Source organism: Excalfactoria chinensis, chromosome 12 (assembly GCF_039878825.1).
Source record: "Excalfactoria chinensis isolate bCotChi1 chromosome 12, bCotChi1.hap2, whole genome shotgun sequence".
NCBI classification, from domain to species: Eukaryota; Metazoa; Chordata; class Aves; order Galliformes; family Phasianidae; genus Excalfactoria; species Excalfactoria chinensis.
The window spans coordinates 6,406,999-6,433,240 of record NC_092836.1 but is presented as its reverse complement, the minus strand read 5'-3'; the positions used below and the strand labels follow the sequence as shown (position 1 = coordinate 6,433,240).

The 26,242-nt window shown below is 45.7% G+C and overlaps 1 protein-coding gene across 5 annotated transcripts in view; it reads right to left on the bottom strand.

Annotated features, from left to right (window-relative positions):
• Positions 1–6,662: 6,662 nt before the first annotated feature.
• ADAMTS9 (ADAM metallopeptidase with thrombospondin type 1 motif 9) overlaps positions 6,663–26,242 on the bottom strand; it is a 64,987-nt gene continuing 45,407 nt past the window's right edge. For 3 of the 5 annotated variants that reach the window (XM_072347420.1, XM_072347421.1, XM_072347423.1), the window contains 12 exons: positions 23,740–23,907; positions 20,842–21,003; positions 15,976–16,146; positions 14,727–14,921; positions 12,936–13,068; positions 12,605–12,699; positions 12,365–12,459; positions 12,136–12,269; positions 10,960–11,051; positions 9,943–10,047; positions 7,991–8,085; positions 6,663–7,847 (listed from right to left, as the gene is read on the bottom strand). In XM_072347420.1, the coding sequence (XP_072203521.1) occupies positions 7,996–8,085; positions 9,943–10,047; positions 10,960–11,051; positions 12,136–12,269; positions 12,365–12,459; positions 12,605–12,699; positions 12,936–13,068; positions 14,727–14,921; positions 15,976–16,146; positions 20,842–21,003; positions 23,740–23,907 (1,440 nt within the window). In that variant the 3' untranslated portion in view covers positions 6,663–7,847; positions 7,991–7,995. Of the gene's footprint in view, positions 7,848–7,990; positions 8,086–9,942; positions 10,048–10,959; positions 11,052–12,135; positions 12,270–12,364; positions 12,460–12,604; positions 12,700–12,935; positions 13,069–14,726; positions 14,922–15,975; positions 16,147–20,841; positions 21,004–23,739; positions 23,908–26,242 lie in introns of those variants that run through there. The other 2 variants (XM_072347422.1, XR_011905127.1) reach the window with 2 other exon arrangements.

The following is a 26,242-nucleotide window of genomic DNA, read 5'->3' as shown; positions in this document are numbered from 1 at the left end:
ATAAACCTCAGTTTGAGGTGGGGATATGGAATTTCAATCTGTGCTGTGCATAACAGGAACCCAGGCTGGGATGAATCATGCTATGTTACTTCAGTTTGAAATGTGTTTTTTTTCACTGCGTAGGCTTTTCTAGGGCATATTCCATCAGGCTCGTTCCGGTCAGATTTACTTCGAACATTTATAATCTGTGGTACACACACTTGAGATGTCAAAACCAGTAACAAAGTGGGTTTAGCAACTCAACAAAACCCTTCCGCCATTTCTGCAGATGGCCGCACGTTTACAGAGCGCTCTTTAATCACAGCCGTCTGACTATTGCAGGGAGGTTTTTCTGTTGGGTTTGTCGATTCTGAGGTGCTTTGATTAAAATCACACCGAATGATCCCACCTTTCTCCTCCGTCAATACAGTAATTTGTAAATATCACATGGATCTGTTTTCTTTTTTTGTCCTCCCAACCAGGAATGCAAATGGCCATGACGCGCTCCCTGAGGTATCTCCAAATTACCCTTCTCCTTTTAACCTTAGGGTTTTATTGTGTTAGTTGCTAGGGAACGCAGTAAGATTTATAGTCAGATATTGTTAATTTTGAAGGCAGTCTTCAGTTTCCCTGTAAATAGTGCTGAGGAGTTGGGCTCTGCACCAATAAAACCTGCAGCCCAGCCCCGCTGTGCGGAGGCGAGCACCTGCTGGGAAGCACGGAGCCAAGAAGGAACACAACGATCCCAAATAGTAATAATAAAACAAGGGAGAATAAAGGGGAGAAAAAGAAGCAGTGTACCCTCCCCTCTATCACTGTGGCTGTGGGATCAGGAAGTTCTGCAGGACGGAGCTAAGCTCAGGCTCCAATGCCCTCTGGTGCCAGCGTGGCGAAGTGTGCGCTGTGTGCATCCTCTGGGCACAGCACATCCTCACTCCCTCAAATTGCTGCTTTATATCCCTTTTGCCCCAGAACCGAGTTTCTTTGCTGTTCAGATCAGTCCTGCTTCTTGCCTCTCACTGAGGATGGAGATGTGCTACATTGTGCTGCTTTGTGCTCAACTGGAAGCTGCACAGAGCCACACAGAGTGGCACTGCCACTTGGTACACAACTTCCTCTTTCTATAGCAACAAGCAACTTTTTGCTATTTCTCACTCCCTTGAGCTTGCTTGCTACCCAGCAGGATGATTTGCTTTGCACCTTAAAGCCGCACTCTTTCCAGGCTACTTCAACATTTCAGGAGCATTCCTGAAGATGAGAAAAGTATCAAAGACACGTGGGGTAACATGAGACAAGGGGAATGGTTTTAAACTAAAAGGGAAGATTCAGGTAAGTTGCTGGGGGGAAGTATTTCAGAGGGCAGTGAGGCAGTGGCACAGCTGCCCAGAGCTGTGGGTGCCCCATCCCTGGAGATGCTCAAGGCCGGGTTGGATGGGGCCCTGGGCAGCCTGAGCTGCTGCCTGGTTTAGTGGTTGGCAGCCCTGAGTGAGGCAGGGGGGTTGGAACCAGATGATTTTTGAGATCCCATCCACCCCAAGCCATTCTGTGGTTCTGGGATGATTCTATGATACTCACTGCCTACAGCTTGCATGCTCCCAGGTGACATATTTCTGTGCATTTAGGCTCTTGAAAGGCCCAGGCATGATGAAATAGGAAAAATCCAAATGCAAGTCATATCTAGAAAGCTTCACATACCATTTGCATAACGCAGAGTAAAGATGATGTAGCGGTGGAAATTATCAGATTATCTCAGGCATCTGACAAAGGCAGCTCCCAGGTCATTCCAGGTGAGCCATGCACAGAGCTGTATGGTGCTGTAGATGTTGACAAAAGCGCTGGGAGGATTTTAAGACACTCCAAGGCACTTTATGCAATCCAGTCAGCAGAATTTGGCAACACCTCTAAAATAGAACGTAATGGCTGAAGGTCCCTTAGATCTGACGTGTCACAGACCTGGGTGCATTGGTCCCCAGAATGCCAGGATTCAGAGATATGCTCACTCCCAGCATCACCCATCTGGCCCTGCTCCAAGGGCTGGCCAAAGCTGGGGGCTGGAACTAGATAATCTTTGATGTCCCTTCCAAACCAATCCATTCTATCATTCTGTGTTTCAAAATCCGGAGGCATGGGAGCAAACAAGCCCCTGCCACTGTTTGTTGGCTATGTTGGCTTTTGCTGGGATGCTTGCAGGGAGCTGTTCTCCTTCCCTGCTACAGGAGTAATTAAATCATCTCACACCAAATGTTCTTTTCTGCGTAGGGTGGGGGAAAGCAGCAGTAAGCAGAGAACAGCATCAAAGGGAAAGGTCAGCAAGCCAGAGAGGATGGATTAGAAAAGGACAATGCAGCAAAGACTTGATTAATTTAATTGCTTGTTTGAAATGTAGTCACAGATTAGAGTAGGATGAAGAAATTATAAGCATGTGAATGGAGCCAAATAATGATTTAAAGGGAGAATGTATGCAAAGCCCTGCCTCCCCTGGCACCCTCTGCCTCCTATACAAAGGAGAGGATTCTCTGAACTCCTGGCTCTTCTCCTCATGCTTTGAAAACCGGAGATGCCAAGTACCAGCAAACACTCCACAGCTGGATGCCACAGCTGGCAGCGCAGCTTCACCCCAAAGCAGGGCTGAGGTTTTGCTGGTGACAGTGTGTTGATGGGCATGGCCATGAATCGTCCTGTGCCATGAAGGACCAACCCCTGTCTCAGCTTCAGGAAGGACAAACATGTTTCTGCCTTCTCCTGGCGCCTGCATCAGGTCTCTGTGTACTGACAGCCAACAGGTCGTGTTTCCAAACACTTCAGAAATCCCTTTTATAACCAGAGAGGGGCAGAAATCATTTCATAGAAATTTCAGTTCTGATGTTTTTATTTCTTTTATTGGAACAAACAAACCAATCTTCCCCTAGGAAATAAAATACAAAAAGCATGTGGGTTAGGTTAAAGCAGTACTCTGTTCTCATTCTGAGTTTTCAAAAACGGTGCCTTATGTTTGGTAATAGAACATAGCTTAAAAATTAAGCCAGCTTTGAAGTGGAAAGTCAGACTCTTCTGAGAAGGCCAAAAATAACTTCCCAGCATTCTTCATCTCACTATTGCAAAGAGAGGTCAGAAACTTGTCAACTAAATCTGCTTCTGGAAGGCTACAATCCCCGCTGCCTGGATTGCTCCAGAACAGGCAAAAATACTTGGAAAATGCTGAGAGACCGACAGGCACCGCTTTGGGCGTTCTGCTCCTTCCTCCTGTACAAAGCTACAGAGCGGGAGCCAGGAATTTGTACTGGGAAGGCACCCATCCCCTCCCAATGAATGAGCAGCAGCTCAAAGCGTAGAGACTTCTGGATGAACTCAGATGTCATTCTCGAAAAGGCGTTTCTCTCAGTGTGAAGAGTTCAAGTGATGGGAGGACTTACTGACTCGGCTGGGTTGTTAATGCCTTCCCTAAGCCAGCCCTCAGTCAGCTGTTGGGAACAGGACTCGGTCAGGAGATCCAGTTTGTGAGTGCCTCAGTGGGAAATGTTCACCATCCTCGGTCTTTTCCACCTCTCCCCATTTCTCAATATGATGTTCATGGCCATACAGAAGACAGTTTTCTAGTAAACACCTTGATTCAAACCAAGCTCCCTGAGACATCTTTCCAGCAGCCTTCAACAAAATGAGTTTCTCTAGAGAAGAAGAAATGCTCACTGTTAGGGCAGGAGAGAAGGCTGAAGAGATCAACTGTGCCTCTGAAGCAATTAGTACTTGTAGGTTGTGCAACAAGGCTAGAGGAATGCACTGTAATTTTCACAGAATTACTGGAGCCAACAGTCAGAAGTGTTAAAATAACCCCATCATTATATTGGGCTGGAAAGGGAAACATTATTCAGGAGCCACGCATGGAGACGTGGCTCCACAGCAGCCCACATTTGAGTCTTTTTAATCATTTATTAAAGAAAAATGACAGTGAAGAAGGACATTTTTGGTCACAGGCTAATGGTCATAGTGCCAGCAGGGGCCATTAAGGCCATTCCAGCTGCAAACCAAACAGCCAGGGGAAGGCTTTTCTTCCACCTCCAGGTATTGGGAGCTGGTGGGGTGGCAATTCCATGCTGAAGCTGATCACGATCAGGTCACAGATCCTCAGCCTGAATTCACAGTCCTCCCCAAAGCAACATTTTAGAGACTGCATATTTTTCCTTCCATAATCAGTGAAGATTTCCAGTAAACCATTAATGGGGTCATCTAATTCCTGATCCACCTCTGCTTTTGAGTCTCATTTTTAAGCACTGAAGTTTATTTGGAGCTGTGTGGACATAAAATTGCTTATAGGAAGTTGACTAATTAGCAGTGATCATTGGGACGCTCATTGCCTGCCACAACACAGGAATACAAACCTTCAGCTCAGAAGGAAGTGCTTCTCTGCAATAATCTATAACCATGTTTCTTTGCTGCCATCACTGAAATTACCAAGCAAAGGGAGCAGCAACACAGTCCAAATTTGCTAAAAATAAGTAATCTGAATATGGTTAACAAAAAGCTGTAAAGAAAAATGTCTCCTTTAAAACGTATAATTGCCAATTTACAATAAAATACATTATATTTTAGGAAATAGGCCGATATAAATATATCCCTATTGCTACATAATTGCAAAAAGAATGCAGTTGGAATGCACACTTGCATGTGGCTCAATTTCCAAAGCAGAATGCATACAAGAACAGAGAAATACTTTGGTTTCCTAATATGCTAAATTTGGCCTTTGAGCCCATTGGTGAATCTGCACGGATGCTCCATTGCTTGTCAATGAGGGCAAAACTCAGATTTTCATCTTCATAGGGATGGAACCTCCAGGCTGTTTGGGATTCACTGTTTGGAGTGAATCTCATCCCATAGCAGTGCAGGGGACACGCACCCCTCTGGGAGCACCATTTCTCTCTTGGACAACAATCCGGGAGCACCCAGAGCAGTCACAGAGCACTGTGCTCCCCTGAAGGTCCCCATACCACAGGCACAGCACTGTGCATGCAGCTCTCCTCCTCCCCACACCACTTCTGCATGAGACAAGCAAACAGGGAACCCAAGAGCATGCAAATAAATACCAGCACAGAACAGAATGTTTACCATTCACTGTATTATTCCCTTGTGTACAAAGTATTTTGCCTCTATAATAGCATACAGGCATTAAAATACGATGGCAAATGCAGAAAGACCAAACAGACTCGTCTTACAGATCTTTCCATTTCTTTTTTGAATATCACCAGAAAGAAAAAAAAAACAACAAAACTGTACAGGAAAGTGCTTGCAAAAAGAACAAAATAACCCCCTCCCCCCCAAACCCAACAAAAGAAACCCCACAACAACAAAAATCATGGCATTGACATACAAAACTCAGAGCTGTTTCCTGAGCTGGGAGGGTCTCATGTCTCTGCTCCTCAAAGTCTGATCCTGTTTAACGAAGCCCAATGATGAATCATAAGATCAGTGATCTATCAATTCTTATATTGTAGTTTTGCTTGATACTTTTCTTCAGGTTCATCTGGCTCTGCTAATAGCTGTTATGAAACTATACGGCAGAAAGGAATGTGAACAGGTCCAAATATTTCTCTTTATAAATAGCCATTCCTTTCGGTACAGAAAATATAACAAGCCTGTACTTTCTAAGCACCACTGTTTCTCTCTAAAGTTCAAAGTGCAATTTTCCCTTTTCCCCTACACAAGTTACACATGAGCAGTTATCGTTAAAGACAAAAAATATCACTATTCCATTTATACCACGTTTCCCTTTTCTCTCTGTCCTTCCCTCCCCTGTTCCCTTTTTCCCTTTCCCTTTTTCCCTTTCCCTTTTCTTTGACCCTTGAAGTGGTATTTTTGGCATTTATTTATTTTTTTCCACAGGGAGGTATCAATTCTTATTGTTGTATAGGCAGAAGACATAGGTGAAATAGCAATCTAAGATATAACCACATCCACTTATTGTATGTGCTATTAAACATCAAATAAAAAAACCCCCACCCCTATTTATGAATACAATTCTCATTCTTCCCTTTAAGCCTGCATATTAACGAGAGCGACAGGGGCACACTGATGAGTGCCGAGCACCAATTCTTTAGCTGCATTTTAACCCAACCCTGCTTGCACATCAGATGCCTACCAATTTACATCAATATGTCAATGTCTGACTGTCAGGCTGACAAGTCTCACTCTGTGGGCTGGGAAATGCATGGGTTATGAGTCTGGGGATCTTCTTCTATGCAGAAGATCCTGAGGTCAGGTTTGCTGAATATCTGCACCCCTAACTTAAAGACTTAGCTGGGCGAGTCTTCTGACTTGCTGGCAATTCTGTGCTGCAAATTTGTCCTTCGTGCTCCCGGCTGCCCCAGTGTAAGGCGTTGGGGCAGCGTTTCCCTATTGCTACGTAGAATCAAGGAGAAAGAATTAAGGGACATAGTCATAGACTACAAAAATAATCAGGTCACATCACCCCCGTTCAATGTGCTACGAAGCTCTGCGCAATGCTGCAAGCAGCAGGCTATGTACAGGCGGGGCATCGCACAGCCGCGTTTCTCCATTACAAAAGCACTACAGAAACCAGTTAAGGTCTGGTTGTACATTGGATCGCAGACAGCAAAGAGCACAGATGCCTTATCAGGAGGATAGGAAGCTGTACAAAAGTAGGCGTCAAGCAGCCTGTTTGTTGGGGGGGGTGGGGTAGCACTCTGCGAGTACAAGCTGATCCTGCTGGAAACACAGCAGCGCTGACGCTGCACAGCCCCACAGATGGGCATGGTGCGTGGGAAGCATCATTGGGATGTGGCCCCCCAGCCCTGCCCATGTCCCCACCAGCCTCACAGGTGGCAGGACCCCACACAGCCAACATGTGTTGGGATTTTGTGACCATGTCCCTAATGAGCTGCAGCTCCTCAGCTTGCAGCCCAAGGAACATATGGCCCCATTGCCCTGCTGCCAGATGGAAGTGGGAAGCACAGTGGCACATGCAATTAGCAGGGAAATGGATGTTTTCTGGAGCCCTACACAAAACAGGGCTCTGCTGAAGATCCATCTGTAGGAATTTTCCTGAACTTGGAGGAGATCTCAATCTATTGCATGGAACCAGGAGTTGGACTCAATGATCCTTATGGGTCCTTCCAGCTTTTGATATTCTATGACTGAATCTATTAATGATGGATTCTATGATTGATTCTATTTGAACCGCCTGATAATTTTTCTGCTTTCTTCCTTTTCCCACTGATAAAGGCAGCGGATTAACTAAAATTACTGAGCATTAATAAATACCATGTTAGCACCAAACCAGTGCTTTCAGCACCGGCCACAGAGGTCATGTGAAATTCAAAACATACCTAAAAGATAAAGATTGCTAATGCAACGAGCACTGTATTCATTGTCGTGTTTTCCTTGAGTGCTGTCAGCCTAATCACTAAATTAAAATTTAAGCACATCTTGTCTATTTTCCTTTCATCAAGACAGATTGAAATGCCAAAAATACCCCAATGCAGATTGTGTAGCACCGTGGAGGGCTAAAGCAGCCTGTAACTGAAGGAAAATTACTGATTGAAAGTAAACAACTGAATACAGTGACAATAAAGTATCACTTGTCATAATGCTACATATAATGTAGAGTACGCAAAATGCAGTGGTTTGACTGCAGGATTTAACAATAAAAAATAAAAATAGTAAAAGCAGCCTTAATATAATGATTTTACGTACAAAAATATTAAATCAAAATAAATAATTCCAAACATAAATATTATACTGTACATTAAGAATATGCGATCTATATACACACATCAACAGGTTAAAAAAGTGGGAGGCAGAGGTATTGCATCGCTATCCTTCATCCATCTCATCTCCATGGGCTGCTCTCAGAGAACCTGTAAGGAACAGATGGGAAACACACGTCATAGGCTCTGCCTTCTGGGGTTCTGGGGGCAATTCCTAAAGCCCAAACCCCAGGGCTGAGCAGTGAGTTGGCTTTGGGATATGGGAGCCAGATGCTTGGTGGCCATGGCCTTACCATTGCTATAACACCTGCACATCAAGGCCTGTTCCAGATGACGGGGTACACTTCCCACAGTAACCACCACATCTTCCTACTACTTTGGTACCATCCTGCAGGCAGAAAGAGAAATGACAGTTCACATGAGGGCTCCACACTCTGAAAGAGCCAGCTCTGGGTTATTCTACTGGTTTCAAACTAAAAGAGCAGAGATTTAGGTTGGACATAAGGAAAAAGGTTTTTACAATAAGGGTGGTGAGGCACCGAAACAGGCTGCCCAGAGAGATGATGGATGCCTTGGAGACATGCCTTGGCTGGACCAGGCTCTGAGCACCTGATGGAGCTATAGGTATCCCTGTTCATGGCAAGGGAGTTGGACCAGATGGCCTTTAAAGGTCACTTCCAACTCCAACGACTCTATGATTTCAGTCAGGACTTTAATAGGAAATGTCTCAGAAGAAAAACAAATAATGCCTAAATCAATCTGCAAAATTACAGTTATATTTAAATGTATGCAAATGTAAGTCCCTTTAGTATTGCCAGGTCAGATGCTGAACACAAATAAGAAAGGGTAGTTTTGATTAATCACACTGCGAGATGCCCAAGGAGAAGGCCAGCTGAAGGGATATCTCAAGAGCATCTACATTCTTCAACTTGCCCCCAGTGAATAACCCCTTGTTCTGCTGTAATGAGTGCAAATCTTGGATCATGCAGGACAAAGAACACATCTAGTCAGCATCAGCACTTTGGTGGTGAATGAGCATGTGAAGGGCATGGAGGACATTTGTAGAGAAACATATTTGGGAGGGCAGAGCCTGGATGCAGAAGGGCTATGGTGCCATTCCTCCTCAGCTCTACATCTCCAGAGTCAGCACAGACCCAAGAGAATGCTGACCTTGGGCTGGAGATCTCAGCAAATGGGGGAGCAAATGGGGAAGCTCCAGCCTCAAGTCAGAGGATTAATGCCAGCATCAGCAACACCTATGTGTGGCCTTCCTTGTCCCACCTCTGTAGAGTTCTCTTGGTCATTACAATGGTCAGACAGTCCTTGAGGGGAATTCAACCCTCAATTACCAGATGATTGGACTTAAGTGCAGGACAAAAGAATTTATTTTTAAATGAGCTCCATCCCACCCTTCACACAATTGATCCATGATTGCAGCAATGATTGCTGTCATTTTTTCTTGCTTTGCTTTTCTTTCTGCTCCTGCTGCAATTACACCTCGGGAGCAGTGCTTGACAGATGCCACTGGGTGACAGAGGCAAGAGCTGTCCCTTAGCCTCCCTGACCCTTGTTTTAATTCTGATTACATCCATTCTCTGAAACCCCTAGGGCTGCTTGGGCTTCTCCTTTCTGAAGAGGGCAGAATTGCCAAGCACTGGTCAGATGGAACATGTAGGGTCTGTGCCAATTCTCTTACACCTGCTGTGCTGGAGCATGGACCTGCAGCATCCAAAGCTGCCAAAAAGACTCCTTTAACAGCTCTGGTACCAATAAGGCTCAAGGGCAACTCTCTCGAAGGAAACTGAAAGCAGCCCAAGAAAGGATACGTTACGAATTGCTTACTGTTAAATGCCTCTGGTGATATCCACAGGGTAGAATTCATAGAATCATAAAGGTCGGAAAAGACCACTAAGATCAACCCATCTCCACCACGCCCATAAACCTTCATCCTCGGACCCTCCTGGGGTCAATCCCTGCTCATCAAACCCAGCGCTGCCCACCTCAGCCAGCTAATTACAGGTAGCTCTGTCCCACAGCACTCGTGGCATGCAGCTTCACCACTATGCAGGCTCACTAATTAATTGCAATAACTCCGATCAAGTTAAACTCACTAGGGTCTCCCCATTACAATTACAGGCAACACTTCATTTCTAATGTCAGATTTCTGTTAGCATCTATTTGAGAGATGTCAGCAATTATAAACTTCCCGTGAGCGAGCAGAACCATAATTAACATTATGACTTACTGGGGATTTCTGAATTTCTGACACTGCATAATTCCCTTGGGAAAGCCACTTCGCCGTTGCCGTTAAAGACAGGCCTGTCCCATACAGGTCTATGCTGAAGCGACCCTAGAAAGCAAGGAGAGAAGCCTGGTTACCCCCAGAGCCCTGTGTCACAGCCACACTCTTCACAGCATCAATTGTATAATGGGATCTTGATAGCAACGTTTTGAATTTCTCCATCACTCTGACAGTGATTTGCACACGTTGCACAAATCACAGCACATCTCAGGTTAGGAATCTCTTCCTCATCTGTAGCTGCAGGGAAGGAGGGGCTTTTGCTTGGTTTTTTACTGCTCTTGCTCAGTTTTCTGCTGCCTTTTCATGGTTTGCCGATTGAGGGCATTCTTGGCTTTCCCATGGCAAACCGTGGAGCCTGACACGCTCCAGCAGCTGATGGAGAAGGTGCCTAGGAACACTGCAGCTGCTCTCACTTTCCCCTCCTCATCTGGAGAGGGCACACTTGTACTTATTTTCCACATTTTCCACTGAGCTGAGCTTTTTTTTTTATTCAGCCTTCAGTAAAATACAAATTCTTCTCATTTATTTCTTAAATACGTTCTGCCCCTCATTCCCCTGGTCTCAATCTACACAAAATAGATGTAAAATTCATGGCTACATCAGCATCCAACACAGATCTCCCTGGTAGGCCCCATCCCAGCCCATTTCTGGTCACAGCCCCAACCCATCATGGCACCAGAGGGCCGTGAGCTTTGCTCCCCATGACTGCTGTCTGGTTGGTGGGTGGACATAAGCAGCCAGGAGCCTAACCGAGGTAAGAAGCCAGTCCCTAAGCTGCTGAGCAGTGCTGTAAGTGCCAGCGCTGGAGGGAAGGAGACAGAGGGATGCCCTCTGCTGCCTGTGAGTGCAACTCACTGCAAACTGCTGTTTGCAAATAAGGTCTGGAGAGTCCAAGGTGGTGTTGGTCCTGTACATAACTAACAGCACCAATTCCTACTATCAAATGCTACTGTCAAATACCTGAGGACATTTGGCTGCACTGTAGCAGTCCCCAGCAGTGGCATAAGGAACAGGCCGTCCATCATGAGTCCGGGCAAACTGCAAGTCAGTTGCTGCAGAGAGGAGTTGGTGAATAACACAGAAAGAAAGATGCAGAGAGAGACAAAACACACGTAAACGTACTCTTTGCTCAAGTTTAAATTCACTGAAGTGTTTTTGTATATTAATGAAGACCTCACCTTCTAGACTTTTCATATTAAATCCCCAGTTCATCCCAGACATGACTCCTAGCACTGAGTTCCACAGGATGCCCATACACGCACATTTACAGATGCGTTCAAATACACTGCTGATGTACGGCTTAGATACGAATAGCAACAAAACCAGAAGCCATGACTCCACTTTTATCTCTCTATCAGACAATTTCACGTTTTCAAAAAGGATGTGGAACCTTCTAAATCTTCCTTTTGAACAAAGCCAAAAATCTATCCTACCCAGGGACTGAAAGGGATTTGGGATATGTTGCTCTGGATCTGAAGCCTTATTTTGGTGGGGATGCACAACAGCTCTTGCCTGACAGGGGTACCCAGTGCCTCCTGAAATTCACAGGGAGCTGGTATTGAATTTCCTAAGGATCCATACCTAGAAGCTCTTATGGCAGCTTTTTACAATAACAAAACCCCTATCAGATAGAGGGTCATTTCAGGAGAAAGGCTTTTGGTTTGTTAACAATTGCCACTGTTTACTGAATGAGCTCCCAATAATGTTCTATGTTTTTTAAATGTTTGCTGGTAACTGACAGCATCCCTGGAGCCAAAGGGACTGAAACTGTCCCCATACAGCAGGGAAGCTCCCAGCTCCCCAACATGCTGGTGTCAGGAAACCACTTGTTTTGCACACCTACAGTCACCTCCTGCCCTGCAAACCCCCAGCCCCTCTCCCCACCAGTTATCTCCCCTGATTCAACCCCTCCAAGAGTCTCCTTCACTCCTCCATACACTAGCAATACCAATGGGCATCTCTGATGCACTTGGGTTGCAGCCTCTAAGTGCAAACATGATCATGCCTAAAAGCTTTCAACAAGAGAATTCAGCAATAAGCCTCACTGGACTACTACTGCTTGCTGGTAATTACAGCTACATTTGTGTAAAATAAACATGATTTTGTTTTTAATGGCAAGGCCCTGTATTTACTCACTTATTATTTGCATAGTGTTCAGGTCCAGCCTTACTTTGCTGAAGGTGGAAAACCCAGCTGCTGTGTAATCTTTCCTACACTGGCAGTCTTCTCGTCTGCTCCCGTTATACGGACATTCAGTCGGGTTATGCAATCTGAATCAAAAGAAAACCCTTTCTACTCAAGACCAGAAAATATTGCCACAGAAATCAAAGACATTGGGAAGCTCAGAACTAAAAGGATTCCTTACCTGTATCCATACACTTCTGAAAAGTTCTCTGCGTCTCCATTTACAAGGGTGACATACTCCTTTGGGCTGTCAGTCTGCATCCCAGAGCAATACACCTGGGAGAGAGAAGTCGTGATGTTGTCAGCCATGGTATGCAAAGGGAATGCCCAGAAAACCAAACACAACATAAGTGGAAATTGAGGAGCACACACAGTGTCCTCTACCCCTTGGGGAAACGCACAATCTGCAGCTGTAACACACCTTTAACGTCTTCCCTTTGACTTTAAGGAAATATTCACCATCTTCAGTGACACCTTTGAGATTTTTAACGTCGTTGCAGCTCCTCGGTAATTCACCTGAAAGAAACCAGAACTGCATGTCATCACTGAGCAATGGTACAGCACATTTCTTTCACAAGGCATCTCAAACAGCAAAGCAACGTGTTTATTTTTAAGAGGCGTCCCTGGAGCGCCTTAGTGCTTTGCTGGATGGCTCCCAACACTTGGAAATACCACACATCTGCAGCAGCTTGACAGGAACAGATGCTCAAGGCATGAGAAAAGCAAAGGAAGGTGCAAAGCTGCAGACTCACAGTCGTGGACGTTATGGCACGTCCTCCTCTCCTCGGGTTTCAGATCTGCATGGCACAAGCTGCTGAGCTGGTCATCGTTGGTCAGGCACTGCACTGAGCGATGCATGACTCCAACCCCACAGGTCACAGAGCACTAAAAGACCAGAGACAGAAGGTTGTGTTTTATCTCAGCGGCCTCTGGGCTTTGGACCATAAGAACACAGACAACCAATTTCCCTTCTATAAAGAGGCAGCAGCAAAGGTCTCTGTTTTGCAAGGATTTAATTTTAATCACAGAAGTAGTCCCTTTGATTATTAATCCCTTCATTATGTTGTCATCCTTCATTATTTCAAGAAGATGGTACTTCACTTAGCACTTACCTACTTTAATGAATGAGACTATGATGGTTAAGGTCAACACTGTGCTCAAGCAAAAATGTTCTTTTTTTATTTGCAGTGAGGAAGCTGCACAAGAAAGAAATGTTCACTAGAAGGATGGAATGCTAGATGTCCTCTCCTGGTGGCTGGAAGCATTGCTTGGTTACTGGCAGGGGCCTCTGAACAAGCATGGCACACACTGCTGTTTTCTAACCAAACTGTACCAAGAATATGCCATCTCTAAGCTTCCTTTCCCCTCACTGCCCAGAAAAAATGATTAAATCTGCATAACTTCTGTGCTCAGATGGCCCAAATGAAGGCAGAAATACCAAAGGTTACCACACCATTTGCAACCTGGCATTTACTCTTCATCAGTTCCAAATCCATTACACTTCACAATGAAGCAAAGCAAAAGGCGATGGTAATTTGCAGTGAACCCCTTGAAGATCAGAGGTGAGCAGGGTCAAGGCACTTTGTAGTCACTGATACCTTCAGCAGCTCAAAGAATGTGCTCTCTGAAATGGATACTCTTCTTAACAGAGCTACATTAACAAGTTGAACATTTTACACCAAAATTTAGGGGGGAAACACCAAAAAATTGAGTCCGAGCTCCTTGCTGCACTCCCTCTGCTCTGACTCTCAGGGAGGACCTGAGGATTCCTGCAGGGCATGAGGAACTTGGGTTTCAAACAGCCCTGCCATTTACTGTGACAACTACATCTTGCTTGACTTGACCCTCGTTGCCTTGTAAAGGTTTGACAAATTCCTACAAATGCCTGAGCTGGGTTAATAAATCACATTTATGGGAGAACTGCCACATTTCAAAGAACGTCAGAAGCCCAAAGAAGTGAAATGTTATCACCTTAACTAAAATTCGATCTTGTGCGGAGCCATTTCTGGGGCCTGAAGTACAAATAACTTTAACAGAAAGGTTAAGTTCCTTCCCCTGCCCCATCCCAGCACTTGTAAGGAAGAGGAAGAAGGCGGAGAAAGGCAGACAAACCTTTTTAAGGCTCAGATTACCAGAGTTCAACTGGTTGCTGGTTCATAAGCATTGCTCGCACACATGGACAAGCAGGATTGCCCCAGCTGCCAGCTATCCATCACTCCCTCTACTCTAGCACATTGGATTTGGGCTCTTCTCTGGTAACGATCTCACTTTCTGGCTATGCATTCAGTATAAACCACAACATACCCAGAAATTTGGGATACAACTGAATTGATAAGGCAACTGTGGCACTCATGGCTACCACGAATCCCCCATATGACAGCACTCAGCATGGGACAGAGGACCCTATACAGCATCAACAGCACTCAATGCACTCATTCATGCAACTCCCCAACACTCCCCTACCAAACCTTAGGGAAATGTAACAGAGAAAAACAGGTTTGTTAAAATTCTTCTGGTTAAAAAACATAGTTTGTCAAACTTACACTTCCCCAGTTGCTGACGCGCCAGGATGCAGAAACAGGGCACTCCCCGAGGTAGCAGGGCTGGATGTTGGGTGGCTGCGTACCAGGGCAGCTGACTGTGTTCTGGTAGCCATACTCGTAGTGGTCTTTGCCAGTGTAAATCTCGCTGCACGACACCAGGCGCTGCCTGTAGCCCTTGCCGCAGGTGACGGAGCACTGAAGGCAGGGGAAGCATCTGTCAGTGCTTGTGGGAATGGCAAACTGCTGCGAGGGAATGCTCTAACTATTACACCCATCAGCATGCAGAATAGCTACAAGCCCTTGGGCTCCAGTGATGCTCCAGGACTCTTGCCCAGATGGCTCCTGGGCGCAATCCCCCATGTGCCAAGAAAGGAGCAGGTAATCCCTTGGGAACAGAGATTTTTCTATTATTTGGGTTTTCTCCTTTTATTTTTATTTATTCAATTTAATTTGTTTTGCCCATAGTTAAAGGAAATAGTCAAGACTGATGTTGAACTGAAGGTGCCGGAAAAAAAGGAGGCTTTCCTTGTAATCAGAAGAAAACTAGTTCTCGAGAAGATCCCATCTCTGCCTTCCTCCCTCCTGTGCTTTCTTGGATGGCACACCTCTCCTTCCTTCCCCTCAGCCCTACAATGTTTGCTTTTTTCCTTTTTCTGGCTCTTTACTTTTTAATCAGGGCTATGTCAGCAGCTGCCTCCTCACTTCCTTCTGCTGTCCTTCCAAGTGGAAAGTAATTCTGTGCTTGCTGCAGAGGGAAGCGGGCTGAGATTATACCCTGGGTGCCCCTGTGTGCAGTGCCTGCTGCAAAAAGAACCCATGAGTGGAACAGAATAGAACCAAGTCCATGAGTAGAACAGAACTGAATTCATGAATAGCACAGAACAGAACCCATGAATGGAACAGAGCAGAGCAAAACAGAATCCATGAGCAGAGGAGAGCAGAGCAGAATGGAGTAGAGCAGAACAGAGAGAATGCCTGCTGGATGTGATGCACTCTGGAAGAAAACTGCCTCCTGCTAGCAGCTAAGATGTTGAGCACATTGGCATTTGTGTTTTAGAATCTTGGCCATCTCCTGCAGCCCTTCTTCTCTCTGTCCATCAGGGAAATTGCACACAGGAGCAAACCAACTACTCATTAATCCACACAGCCCTGCCTTTGTTGCAGTATCTCAACAGGGTGGGAGGCAAGAGGAGGGAGTGGGGCGGTGTGGCCAGATCCCAGCTTGGGGATGGGGATGATAAGGACTCACCTCTGACCACTCCCCGGTGATCCAGATGTATTCACAGGGTGGCAGCCCACAGCTCTCCATCTCTGGGGGCCGTTTGCTGGCATCGCAGTGGGCGCTGCTCTGCACCTGCTTGCTCTCATCCACGCAGAACACCTTGCGGTACCGAGCTGCCTCTCCACATGTCTTCGTGCACTGCTTGCAAGAAACAGCAGCTCACCCAACCCAGCGAGGGCTTCAGTAGATCAACCCACAACCTCACACCCAAAGAGCCTTCCACCAGCAGCCTGAGTGAGCTGGGCATCTCATGGGGGCTTATCTGTGAACAGAACCAACCTGCACCCTGGGTGCCCATCTCTCCCCAATCTCTGTAGGTGCCAAGATGCAGTGCAGGGATGGGGATGGACTGAGGCAGCAGAATGGGGTCCAGCTGTGGTGGTACCAGGAGACGCAAAGGGACGTGCCAGGACAGTGAGAAAGAAAACAGCCAAGCCCCTCATCTTGCCCCCACCAAACAAAGACGGCTGCCCCTTGCACAGCACACCACCACTCCCTTTATCTTGACCAGTTTCATCCATGCATCCTTCTGATTTTGAAACACCGCCCTGCCTGATAACAATCCAGGCTGGCTGAGCCTATACCATCCCCGAGGTCTAATGAAGACTTTAAGGGTTTGAGTCTGTGCTCAAATCCTTTCCCTGGCTGTGAGACTGCTCTTGTTGCCATTGAAGCCCTCACGATGCTCCTGGGAGCAATTTGTACGGCCAAGAAAATGCAAATGAAACAAAATAAATCAGCGCACAAGTGACTGTCTCCGTAAAACCATATTTTTGTTCAGATTTTGTCTGTAATGAGCTCCTAACACTTCCAACTAACTGGATTAACAAGGAGGAAAAGTGCATGAAGGTAATCATTTTATGTAATGTGCATGGGAGGTTTTTTCCTCAGGAAAGGATAAAACCCTCAACCAGACCATCCCTGGTGGTACAGAAGCACTGTTTGAAGTCTCCCAGGCTCAGAGGACTGTGCCAGTTTAACCTAGTTACAGCAGCTCCTGCTTTCCTGGCTCACCTGCAATTAGCGGGATCTTAGCAGGTCCACCTAATTGCAAAATGCTGTCAGAATCAAAATGCCAAAATATTTGATAACGTGGGGAAATGAGATCAATACGCAGCGTAATATTTGCCATAAATAAGTGATAACCATGCAGGAGGGGAGGGGGATCCAGCCCTACAAAGCAGCCTTGTTCTGAAGGAATAACTCAGCAGCTCTTAGGCAACAGCCAACATTGCAAAACCCACAGTCTGCCAAGAAACCCCAAGGGCTTCGTGCGCTTTCAACCTTATTTACTCTCTTGCTTTACGTCCTCACAGTGGAAGTTGCTCCTAGGTCTGTGCTGAAGCACAGCAATGCTAAAGGGGCGGGAGGAATTTGCTGGAGTGTGATTTGCCCAGAGAGCAAAGAAACCGTGCTGTGTGTGTTTGCCTCTGATAGCTCCCTGTTACGTAAGGAAAATGTGAAATTGGGTTATTGCATGGAGCGCAGCATCACTGGCACACAGTGGGATGCTCAAAGTTTCCCTGCTCTTGTATTTCCTCTTCCTCACATATTTTTAAACCTAAATTTGATAATTTTAGATGAATGAACTCTCTCTGCCATCAATGGGTTTTCTGACATTGGTCATAAGCAGTAACCACACTGAAAGCCCATACTCCATCAAAATCATTGATTGCTGATAAGTGTGACACACTCAGACACACTGAACTAGAAAATCATTAAGGTTGGGAAAGACCACTAAGAGCATCCAGTACAACCATCATCCCACCCCCACCAGGTCCACGTCCCTCAGTGCCACATCTCCACAGTTCTTGAACACCTGCAGGGGTGGTAACCCCACCACTCCCCTGCACAGCCTGTGCCAATGCAGCACCCTCTTTTTGAGAAGAAATTGTTCCTAATAACCCAAGCTGACATGTCACCTTGCTTTGGTTTTCTCTGCAAATAGCAGTCATATGGTCAACTAAAACTGCACCAGCTCTTTGCATCTTGCCCTCATCAGTTAATTGCAGTTTGATTCTTGGTATTTTGGGGATAACTGGCAATTAAAATAATCTCACTGACATATTAAACACAACACAAAGACAGCGAGACATAATACAAGTAATAAAACAAATCAAGAAATGCTGCAGAGGTTCCAATTGGCCACAGTAAGGTTATAAGACATAACTCACACAAGAAACAGACAGCTCAGCTTGCACGAAAAGGCTTTTTCCTTTGGTATGAAGACTGATTTTGTAAGAAATCTCATGCTCATGACCCACCCAAATCTCACATAAAACAGCAAGGCCAGGGGACAACGGAGATGGATGGCAAGAGCTGAAAAACAGCCCAGGCATGTGACAGAAATCATCTCTTTCACCCCATTTCTCAAATGGTGAGCTGTTTTCCCCTCAGATCAAATTAAGGACTGTTTCAAGCAGTTCTGCAACACTCTTAGAATAATAATAATAATAATTAAAAAAATAAAATCCCAAAGGCATTGCTTTGTACAAGCATTCATTGTGCTTCTTGTTTGTCTAAATCAAACTCCAAAGTGCAGATGAGGAGCAGCCCCATTCCAGAGGCACTGCAGACATCCCTTGGGTTGCTCTGCTATCCAAAGCATGCAAGCGTGCCTTCATTTCCCCCAAAAAGCAAATGTCAAAAGATTCAAGAATTACACTGCAGCTCCCAGAGTTGTGCATTGTCCCTCCCACAGGTTTATACTTGGACCCTCTCTATTGCTTTCCCCTTTTGGTAATCCCATCCTGATGTAGCCAGGCCTATTCTGCTGTGGGCACTGAGAACAGCTAATGAATGGTGACCCAACAACTGAGTAGTAAATCACAGAGTCATAGGGGTTGGAAGGGACCTCCAGAGATCATCGAGCCCAACCCCCCTGGCCAAAGCAGGTTCCTTACACCAGGTCACACAGGTAGGCATCCAGGCGGGTCTTGAATATCTCCAGAGAAGGAGACTCTGCAACCCCCCTGGGCAGCCTGTAACAGTGCTCCACCACCCTCACTATAAAGAAGTTCTTGTGCACATTCATGTAGAACTTGCTTCCTATGCTCCAGTTTCTGTCTGTTTCCCCTTGTCCTGCCTCCAAACACTGGTGAAAAGAGTCTGGCCTCACCACTTTGCCCCCCACACCTCAGATATTTATAGACCTGGATCATGTTCCCTCTCAGTCTTCTTTTCTCAAGGCAGAATCCCTCTTGACAGATTCCCATTAGAGATAACAAATCAAGAACAATGCAGCATGGGGATGCTATTTTACATCCTGCTTTAATGTCAGTTAGGGTTTGTTACTTGGAGAATACTAATGCAATCTGTGCCTCCTGACTGCAGTTAGCGCAACCAGGACTTATGGCTGGGGATAAGGTGATGCTACATTTACATCGGTACCTCAGAACAAAAGAAGTGCTCTGAACTACTTGGAATCAGATACGGGGCTGAGCTCACAGTGAGTGATGCCTGCACGTTCCTATTAACCATCAGTTTTGGGTGAGGAAACTCCAAGAATCAAAAGTGCCTTAAAAACATGTGAAATTTCCTTGGCACGGTGGGGAGCCCTGGGAAACTTAGGAACACATCAGCACCCACCTTAGGGTTAGGGTGGGAAGCAGGGGGTTATCACCACTGGCTTCAGAAATGCAGAAATATAGGAAAGGGGGCAAAAGGAAGATGTAGGAGAAACATTCCTGTGCTAATGATGCCGTTGGGCAAGGACTGTGACTGCGTGCTGTTTGCTGCCTGTAAATGCATCAGTAAGGGACATTTGAGGGGCTCTGCCAAAGCAGAAGGTCAATACTACTGCCTTCTGGGCTGCTGCTATGCTGGGACACCTCAACTCATGGCAGGTGGCAACAGGGCATCAAGGACCCACACTGTTATGCATGGAGGCACTACTTGGGATTGTAAATAGATCATATGGAATGAAGATGAGCTCGTTTGCATCAACTGTTTCATAACAATGAGCATAATTCATGTTTGTCCTGCTCCCCAGGGTTGTTCATCACTACAGGCATTGAGGTGAAGAGGACCGGGCTCTGATTCCACAGCTGCACTGTCAGTGGGATCTTTGTTGCCTTAAGGGTGCAAAATCCAGCACTGGTTCTGCAGGGAGGCAGCTGACTCTGACAGGGGGTCTTCTGCCACCTCTATTCCTGCATCTGCCACTGAGGGTGGATCCCTCTCCTCTATGGGAGAAGGACAACCCTCTATGGGACTCAGCTTCATCACCTTTCCCTTTTCCAAGGCTGGCAGCTCCTTTCACAGGGACAGCAGCTCTTTCTCCTCCTGTCCCAAACACTTCTGACCCTTTGCTGCCTCTCCTCCATAGCATTTTAGGTAGCCACTTTCTGAGAACCACCAGCACACCATCAACCCATTCCCCAGCACCACCAGGCAACTCACCCCAGCAGCTGTCAGAGGGAACAGGGCAGTGAAGAGAGAAACACCACGTTCACCAGTTCCTCCAGATCTATGTGCCCAGAGCAGCAGGGCTGGCTCTACTTGTAGAAGGCCACAGACCTCAAGCACCAGACCCAAGCAACAACGCACCCCAAACCCACTCAATATTTGCATAGGCCCCAGCCAAACGCAGGACAGCACAAACCAATAAACTCACAGCACCGCGCTATTCCTCCACTCTCCCTTAAGCACAGCGAGGAAAGGGGCACAGCCAACCCACATTAGCATCTCCTCCGCCTTCTTTTTTCTTTTTTTTTTTTTCTTTTTGGCAAACCCAGCATGCAACCCCTAAAACCCCAACGCAGATAGACCCAGACCCCCTCCACCCCCCCATTAAGAACCCGAGCGGGGGCCGGCAGGAGGGGTCCCGCTTACCGCTTGCCATTCGCCCGCAGCCCAGCGGTGCGTGGGACACTCGGGGAGCTGGCAATCCCGCTGGGAGGCAGGTTGGCTCGCAGGGTCGCACGCTGCCGTCGGGCCACCGCCGTGGCACTGCACCGCGCGCCGCTGGACGCCGCGACCGCAGGACACCGAGCACTGCGGGAAGGGACAGAGGTGGGTAAGGGGCGCGGGTTGCTGCGGGAGTCTGTGCTCTGCTATGCCTCCAGACAGGTTGGAAGGCAGAGGGAGTTCTCGCTGCTGGCTTCAAGCAGGGTCAGGTTTGCCCCCAGCCGGGTTTATGTTTGGGAAATGCTCGGAGGCAGCAGCTCTGTTCAATGGAACGGCAACTCAGAGCTGCGAGGCTCTGTGCGTTACTTCTCATGCAGTCCGGGCAAAAAATAGAATCACAGAATAGCTTGGCTGAGAAGGGACCTTAAAGATTATATAGTTCTAGCAGTTCAATATGCACCGTTCAAAATACATCAGCTGCCACGACTGTCACTGCAGCGGGCTTTAAGGAAAAGCAAACTTCTGTTAGATACAAGAAAGTGTACAGCAACCAAGATGTAAAGTTAAGGTGCAGTTGCAATTCCTTCCAGCACACACTCCAACACGCACGTGACTCAAGTCAGGATACACCTTATAACTGAAAATGAACGTCTTTATAAATGAACTGCTTTTCTTATCCCCATTATACTGCGGGCACATTTCTGCCTGCTTCTAGGCACAGCAGGAACTGCCCGAATTTCTCTTTCTCTGACATCTTCAAGTTATTATCTGCACTACAATGCTTTGAACAGCTTGGTTTTTCCTTCAGACAGCATTTCCTACTGTTGTGACTGCACACTGTAACTCATTCGGCAGTACTTAATTTCCCTCTGATGTGAATCCTTCCTTGCTAGGTCTTAAGGGATATAATATAGACAGAAGAGAAAGAATGTGTGTTTCTGAAAGAAAGCACGTAAGAATCAAAAGGCATTCATTTAAATCTGGGCTTTTAGAGAATTACTCTTTGCCGAATTGATAATTAACGGGTGTATCCTTATTGATCCATTAGGTACTTAGAAAATGAGCTCACAGCCCATTATTGCAAAGTCAGGGTGAAGCTTTTCCTTACATCTTTTCCTAGGGGGATAACTGCTGCCCAGAGGGCATCTTAAACAAGTTTTGACCCCAAATACTGGTCAGCAGCTTCTGCCTGTCCTGGGAACATGCAGCCCTGGGCTGCTCAGTACTAGCAGGTGGGTTGAAGCCATTCAGGCTGGGGGAGACTGATGTGTGATGCCCTAGGGGCTGCCAGCAGCCTCTTCATCCTTTCTATACAGCCTATGCACTTTTCTTCTCCTGAGGTCTTGCAGAGCAGCAGCTCAGCTGTGGAGAAGCTGTGCCTTGCAAAAACACAAGGCATGGCTGCAGCCTGTAGCTGGAAGGTGTAAATATCAGACCGAGGGAGAAATAGCAGTGAAAAGTAAATGGCCATAATTGATAGCACTTACAAGATCCAAACACATTAAATCTGACATTTCGCTGCAAACATAAACACACTTAGACCTTGGGGGAAAAAAAAGCCTTTTTTTTTTTTTTTTTCCTCCCTTCCAGTTATTAGAGATAGTAGAAACGCTTTGCTGTAGGACAGCGGATCGGTAACAGCATAGAAAAGAACTGCTCGGCCTCTAAATGCAGAACACCCAGAGAGAGCGGAGCACTGGGCCCCACTCACGGGGTGCTCCCCCCGCTGCTCATGGCATCCCAATATTCCCTAATTGCCCAGACACAGGAGATACTGCAGGCCATAAATCACCTCCTTTCTTTCTCCCCTTGAATAAAATTAACTCCAATCATGCGGAGGAATGTTGGAATTTTAGAGCGCTTACTTTTGTCAATTATTACGAGCCCATTTAAAAGCAATCGACAGAGCATAGCGTTATTATGTTTACAATTATTAGCTGTAAGAAGAACGGCTTTCAGCGGCACTCACTTTAAACGAGGCGCAAATGGGATATGACAAGCGCATTTAATGGCCTTTTATTTTCCATCCTATAGCTGCCGTGTGTGCCCAGGTGTGTTAATGGTTTATTTGGTAGGCAACTTGCATGCAGTGAGAATTGGTGTTTTGCACCTGAATTTGCAAGACAGACCGCGAGAGAAAACGATGCTTTACATGGTAACAGTTCATTTAGTCGGGGCCTTCCAATAATTCTGCTGATTAGCACACTAATGAGGTAGATAAGAGAACTGAAGTTCAGAGCTAAAAATGGGATGCGGTGGACTCAAGGTGAAAACAAAACCATTCTTTTCAGGAGAACAAGGGTTCAAGTTATGCTCTCAGCAAAGAAGATGCTTAAGAACTCCATGTGCTTTCCCATCTCATCAGGCTCTGCTCTGTGCATCCAGTGTGTGACTCGCTAATGAAGCAAAGTTAAACGATGCTGATATTAAGTAACAGAAGGTAGCGAAAAGTGTTTTTAATGAGCAGCTCTGATTGTTCTTCAGGCTTTCGCAGCAGGCTGACAGTAAAATTAATTTTAGATTCCTCAAAACTAAAGCAGATTTTGCTCGTGATCTGACATATTTAAATAACAACAATATTAAAAACGCAAATAAATAGTAGTTTCTCTTTAATATTACACACTAACAGCTTTCCTAGCAAAAGCTCAACATATACAGGGAATTTGCTCTCAGTTAGACACCAAAAGCAAGCTGCTGTGTACAAATCAGTGCTGCTTCACTGCTGCCCATGGAGCTAACATGGTTTTACACCACCTGAGGAGCTGGCCCAAGCTTTAACCATTGTTAGGAGGACAGAAGTGATGGGAAAGCCATGTCAGCTTCTAGCCGTTTTGCTAGAAGAGGAATATCAAAGGGTGCAAAAGGGTATACAACATGTCTCACCTGTCCCCAATCTCCTGATTTCCACTTCGGACATCTGCCCCCTCTGCATTTCTTTTGCACATTGGGCTTAACAAGGTGCTTGCAATAATCTTCTTCTACATGCCTCCCTTCCTTTGTCAAACAGTACACAGTGCGGTGCCTTTGGCCCCTTCCACAGGAGACAGAACACTGTAAATATAAAGTAACAACAAATCAGCTCTGGTGCAAGGCAACCTATGCGGTTCAGCAAGGGCCATGGCTATGCTTTATTTCAGCTGGACCAAGAACATGAAAGGGACCGTTTCTTTTTACCTTGGTATAATGGGGAGGTCAAAAGGCAGTACATAAGGGAGGCAAAGTGTGATATGCACCTTGAAAGAGGGAAGTAACTGCACAGAGGACTGGGCAGAGGGGCAAAACACAGTTTTTCCATGTCCTCAGTAGTAAAGTTCCTGTTTGTTTTACTTTACACCAGCATAAACTAATTCTTCTATTTTATTTTATTTTTTAATAAAACAAATACAGAAAACCAGGACACACTCATCCTTAAGATTTATGCATTTTGAAAGCAACCCAGAAGAAGGCAGAGCCTGAGGAATGAAAGCAAAAAAGCAAAGCAGCAGGTATGTTAGCTGCAAGCTTTGTAGTGAGGCAACGCATTTCAACCTCCCTCTGCAGGTTCACTGAACTTTTTCAAATGTGACCGCTTCTGGCATGCAAACCCCAAGCAACTTCACTTTGATTTCAGATTAGTCTCCTCCAAAAGATTTAGGAATCAAAGGGGTCTGGAATCACGACAAGAATTTAATATGACAGTTTCTTGTAGAACAAGCCTCTTACTCAGCATGATGCACCCAGAAACTCAGTTTCAATTTCTTCATTACATGTTATGCAACTCATTACATGCCGTATCACAGGCAGCCTGGCTCAGTCGTTGAGCGCAAACACACGGATCCAACCATCTTTCAATATAAAACATTCTGCTTTCTTGTCAAAGAGGAGCAACCATGCAGAGATCAGCCTTCTTCCTTCTTTTTGGAGCTACTCCATCACTGTATTTGCTAAGAAATAAATTACAGCCCAAACTCTTTCCAGCCTACGAATACTTTTGAAACTTAACACACCACAGATCACATGTGTAGTGGTTCTGGAAGATCCATTAGACCAGAAATTGGCACTTGCATTAACAACTGTGATCATTTTAAATTACAGCACTGCTTCCAAATCCTTCAGCCCCTATTGTATTTAGAGGTATATGGAGAAACAAGAGAGCAGAAAACTTGCTTTGAAATGAAAAAGTCCAGGCAAACATGTCAAGAAAGTGATGTAAGTCATAAGATCAGCCACTGTTGTTAAAAGCTTGCATAAATGATGCTCCAAAAAAGGCTGTTTTCCTGTTGTAAGGCCACTAACAAGTAGCCAACATCCTTCAAGTTCAATGGGATTTAAGGGCCACTCAAGAAGTCAATGCAGATCTGGCCACATCGTGCTGACCCATGTGTGATGTGCTGGTATAGATGGCATAGGGACACCCAGACCTGCTCTGCTTTTGAAGGTGAGGGGACAGCTGTCAAGGTTCCTTTTCCTGCTGCTGGAAACACTGATTGCTGCTCTCCACCTGCACAGACAACAGGTTTGTGGAGCATCCACAAACACCAGCATGCCCCTAACAGTGGGAAGTTGGATGCTGCTCTTCACCAACACACAAGCTTACCTTGGAAAACAGAGAATATGCTGTCCCTTGTTCTTAAACGAGACTTTCACAAGTCACTGAGATTCATAAACATCACTTCTTTTCAATAGGAAAAAAGTCTGAGTTAACGTTATCTGAATTTTGTAAACCTTCGGATTTCATCCTGTGTTCATTTTTTCATTCTTTCAACATCTCTCCGCAGGCAACAAACATCGGCAGCACAAAGGAAACATCAACTCCTACCAAACCCAGTTATCAACTTCTATCACACCTCCCACGAAGCTGGTTGACAAACACTGGGTCTTGCAAATATGGTACCATTTCCAAAATTGCTATCCTTCTTCTACACATCACTTGAATTTGGTACAGAGCCAGATTGTGACATTTATCTTGGCATCCCACGCCAAGATGTGGCAGGTCTACATGCACATTTTGGAGCACCTAGAGATGGAGCTGTAATTAGGCTAATTTTGTTAATACTGAAGAGTAATTACCAAGATGCTGGAATTAATCATTTTGATGTCTGCCTTTAATATATATTACAGCGAGGCAGCTGCGTGTTTGGTTTCACGCACATGTGAGTTATGATCTCATTTGCACTGATAGAAAAGAGAGGTTGGATAACCTGAGGTAAGCAAGTATTAGAGACTGAAAATTCCTTTGCAAAGAGCCTGCTTTGTAACTGCCTTCTAATTCTTCTCAGGTACTTCCAACTTTTACTTGTCACGTAGATTTTAAGCATATGTGAGCCATATGCACAGAACAATTCAATAGCACACTTATCTCAGTGCCACGAGACTGAACGCAGAGATATACCTCGCTGCTGCATGC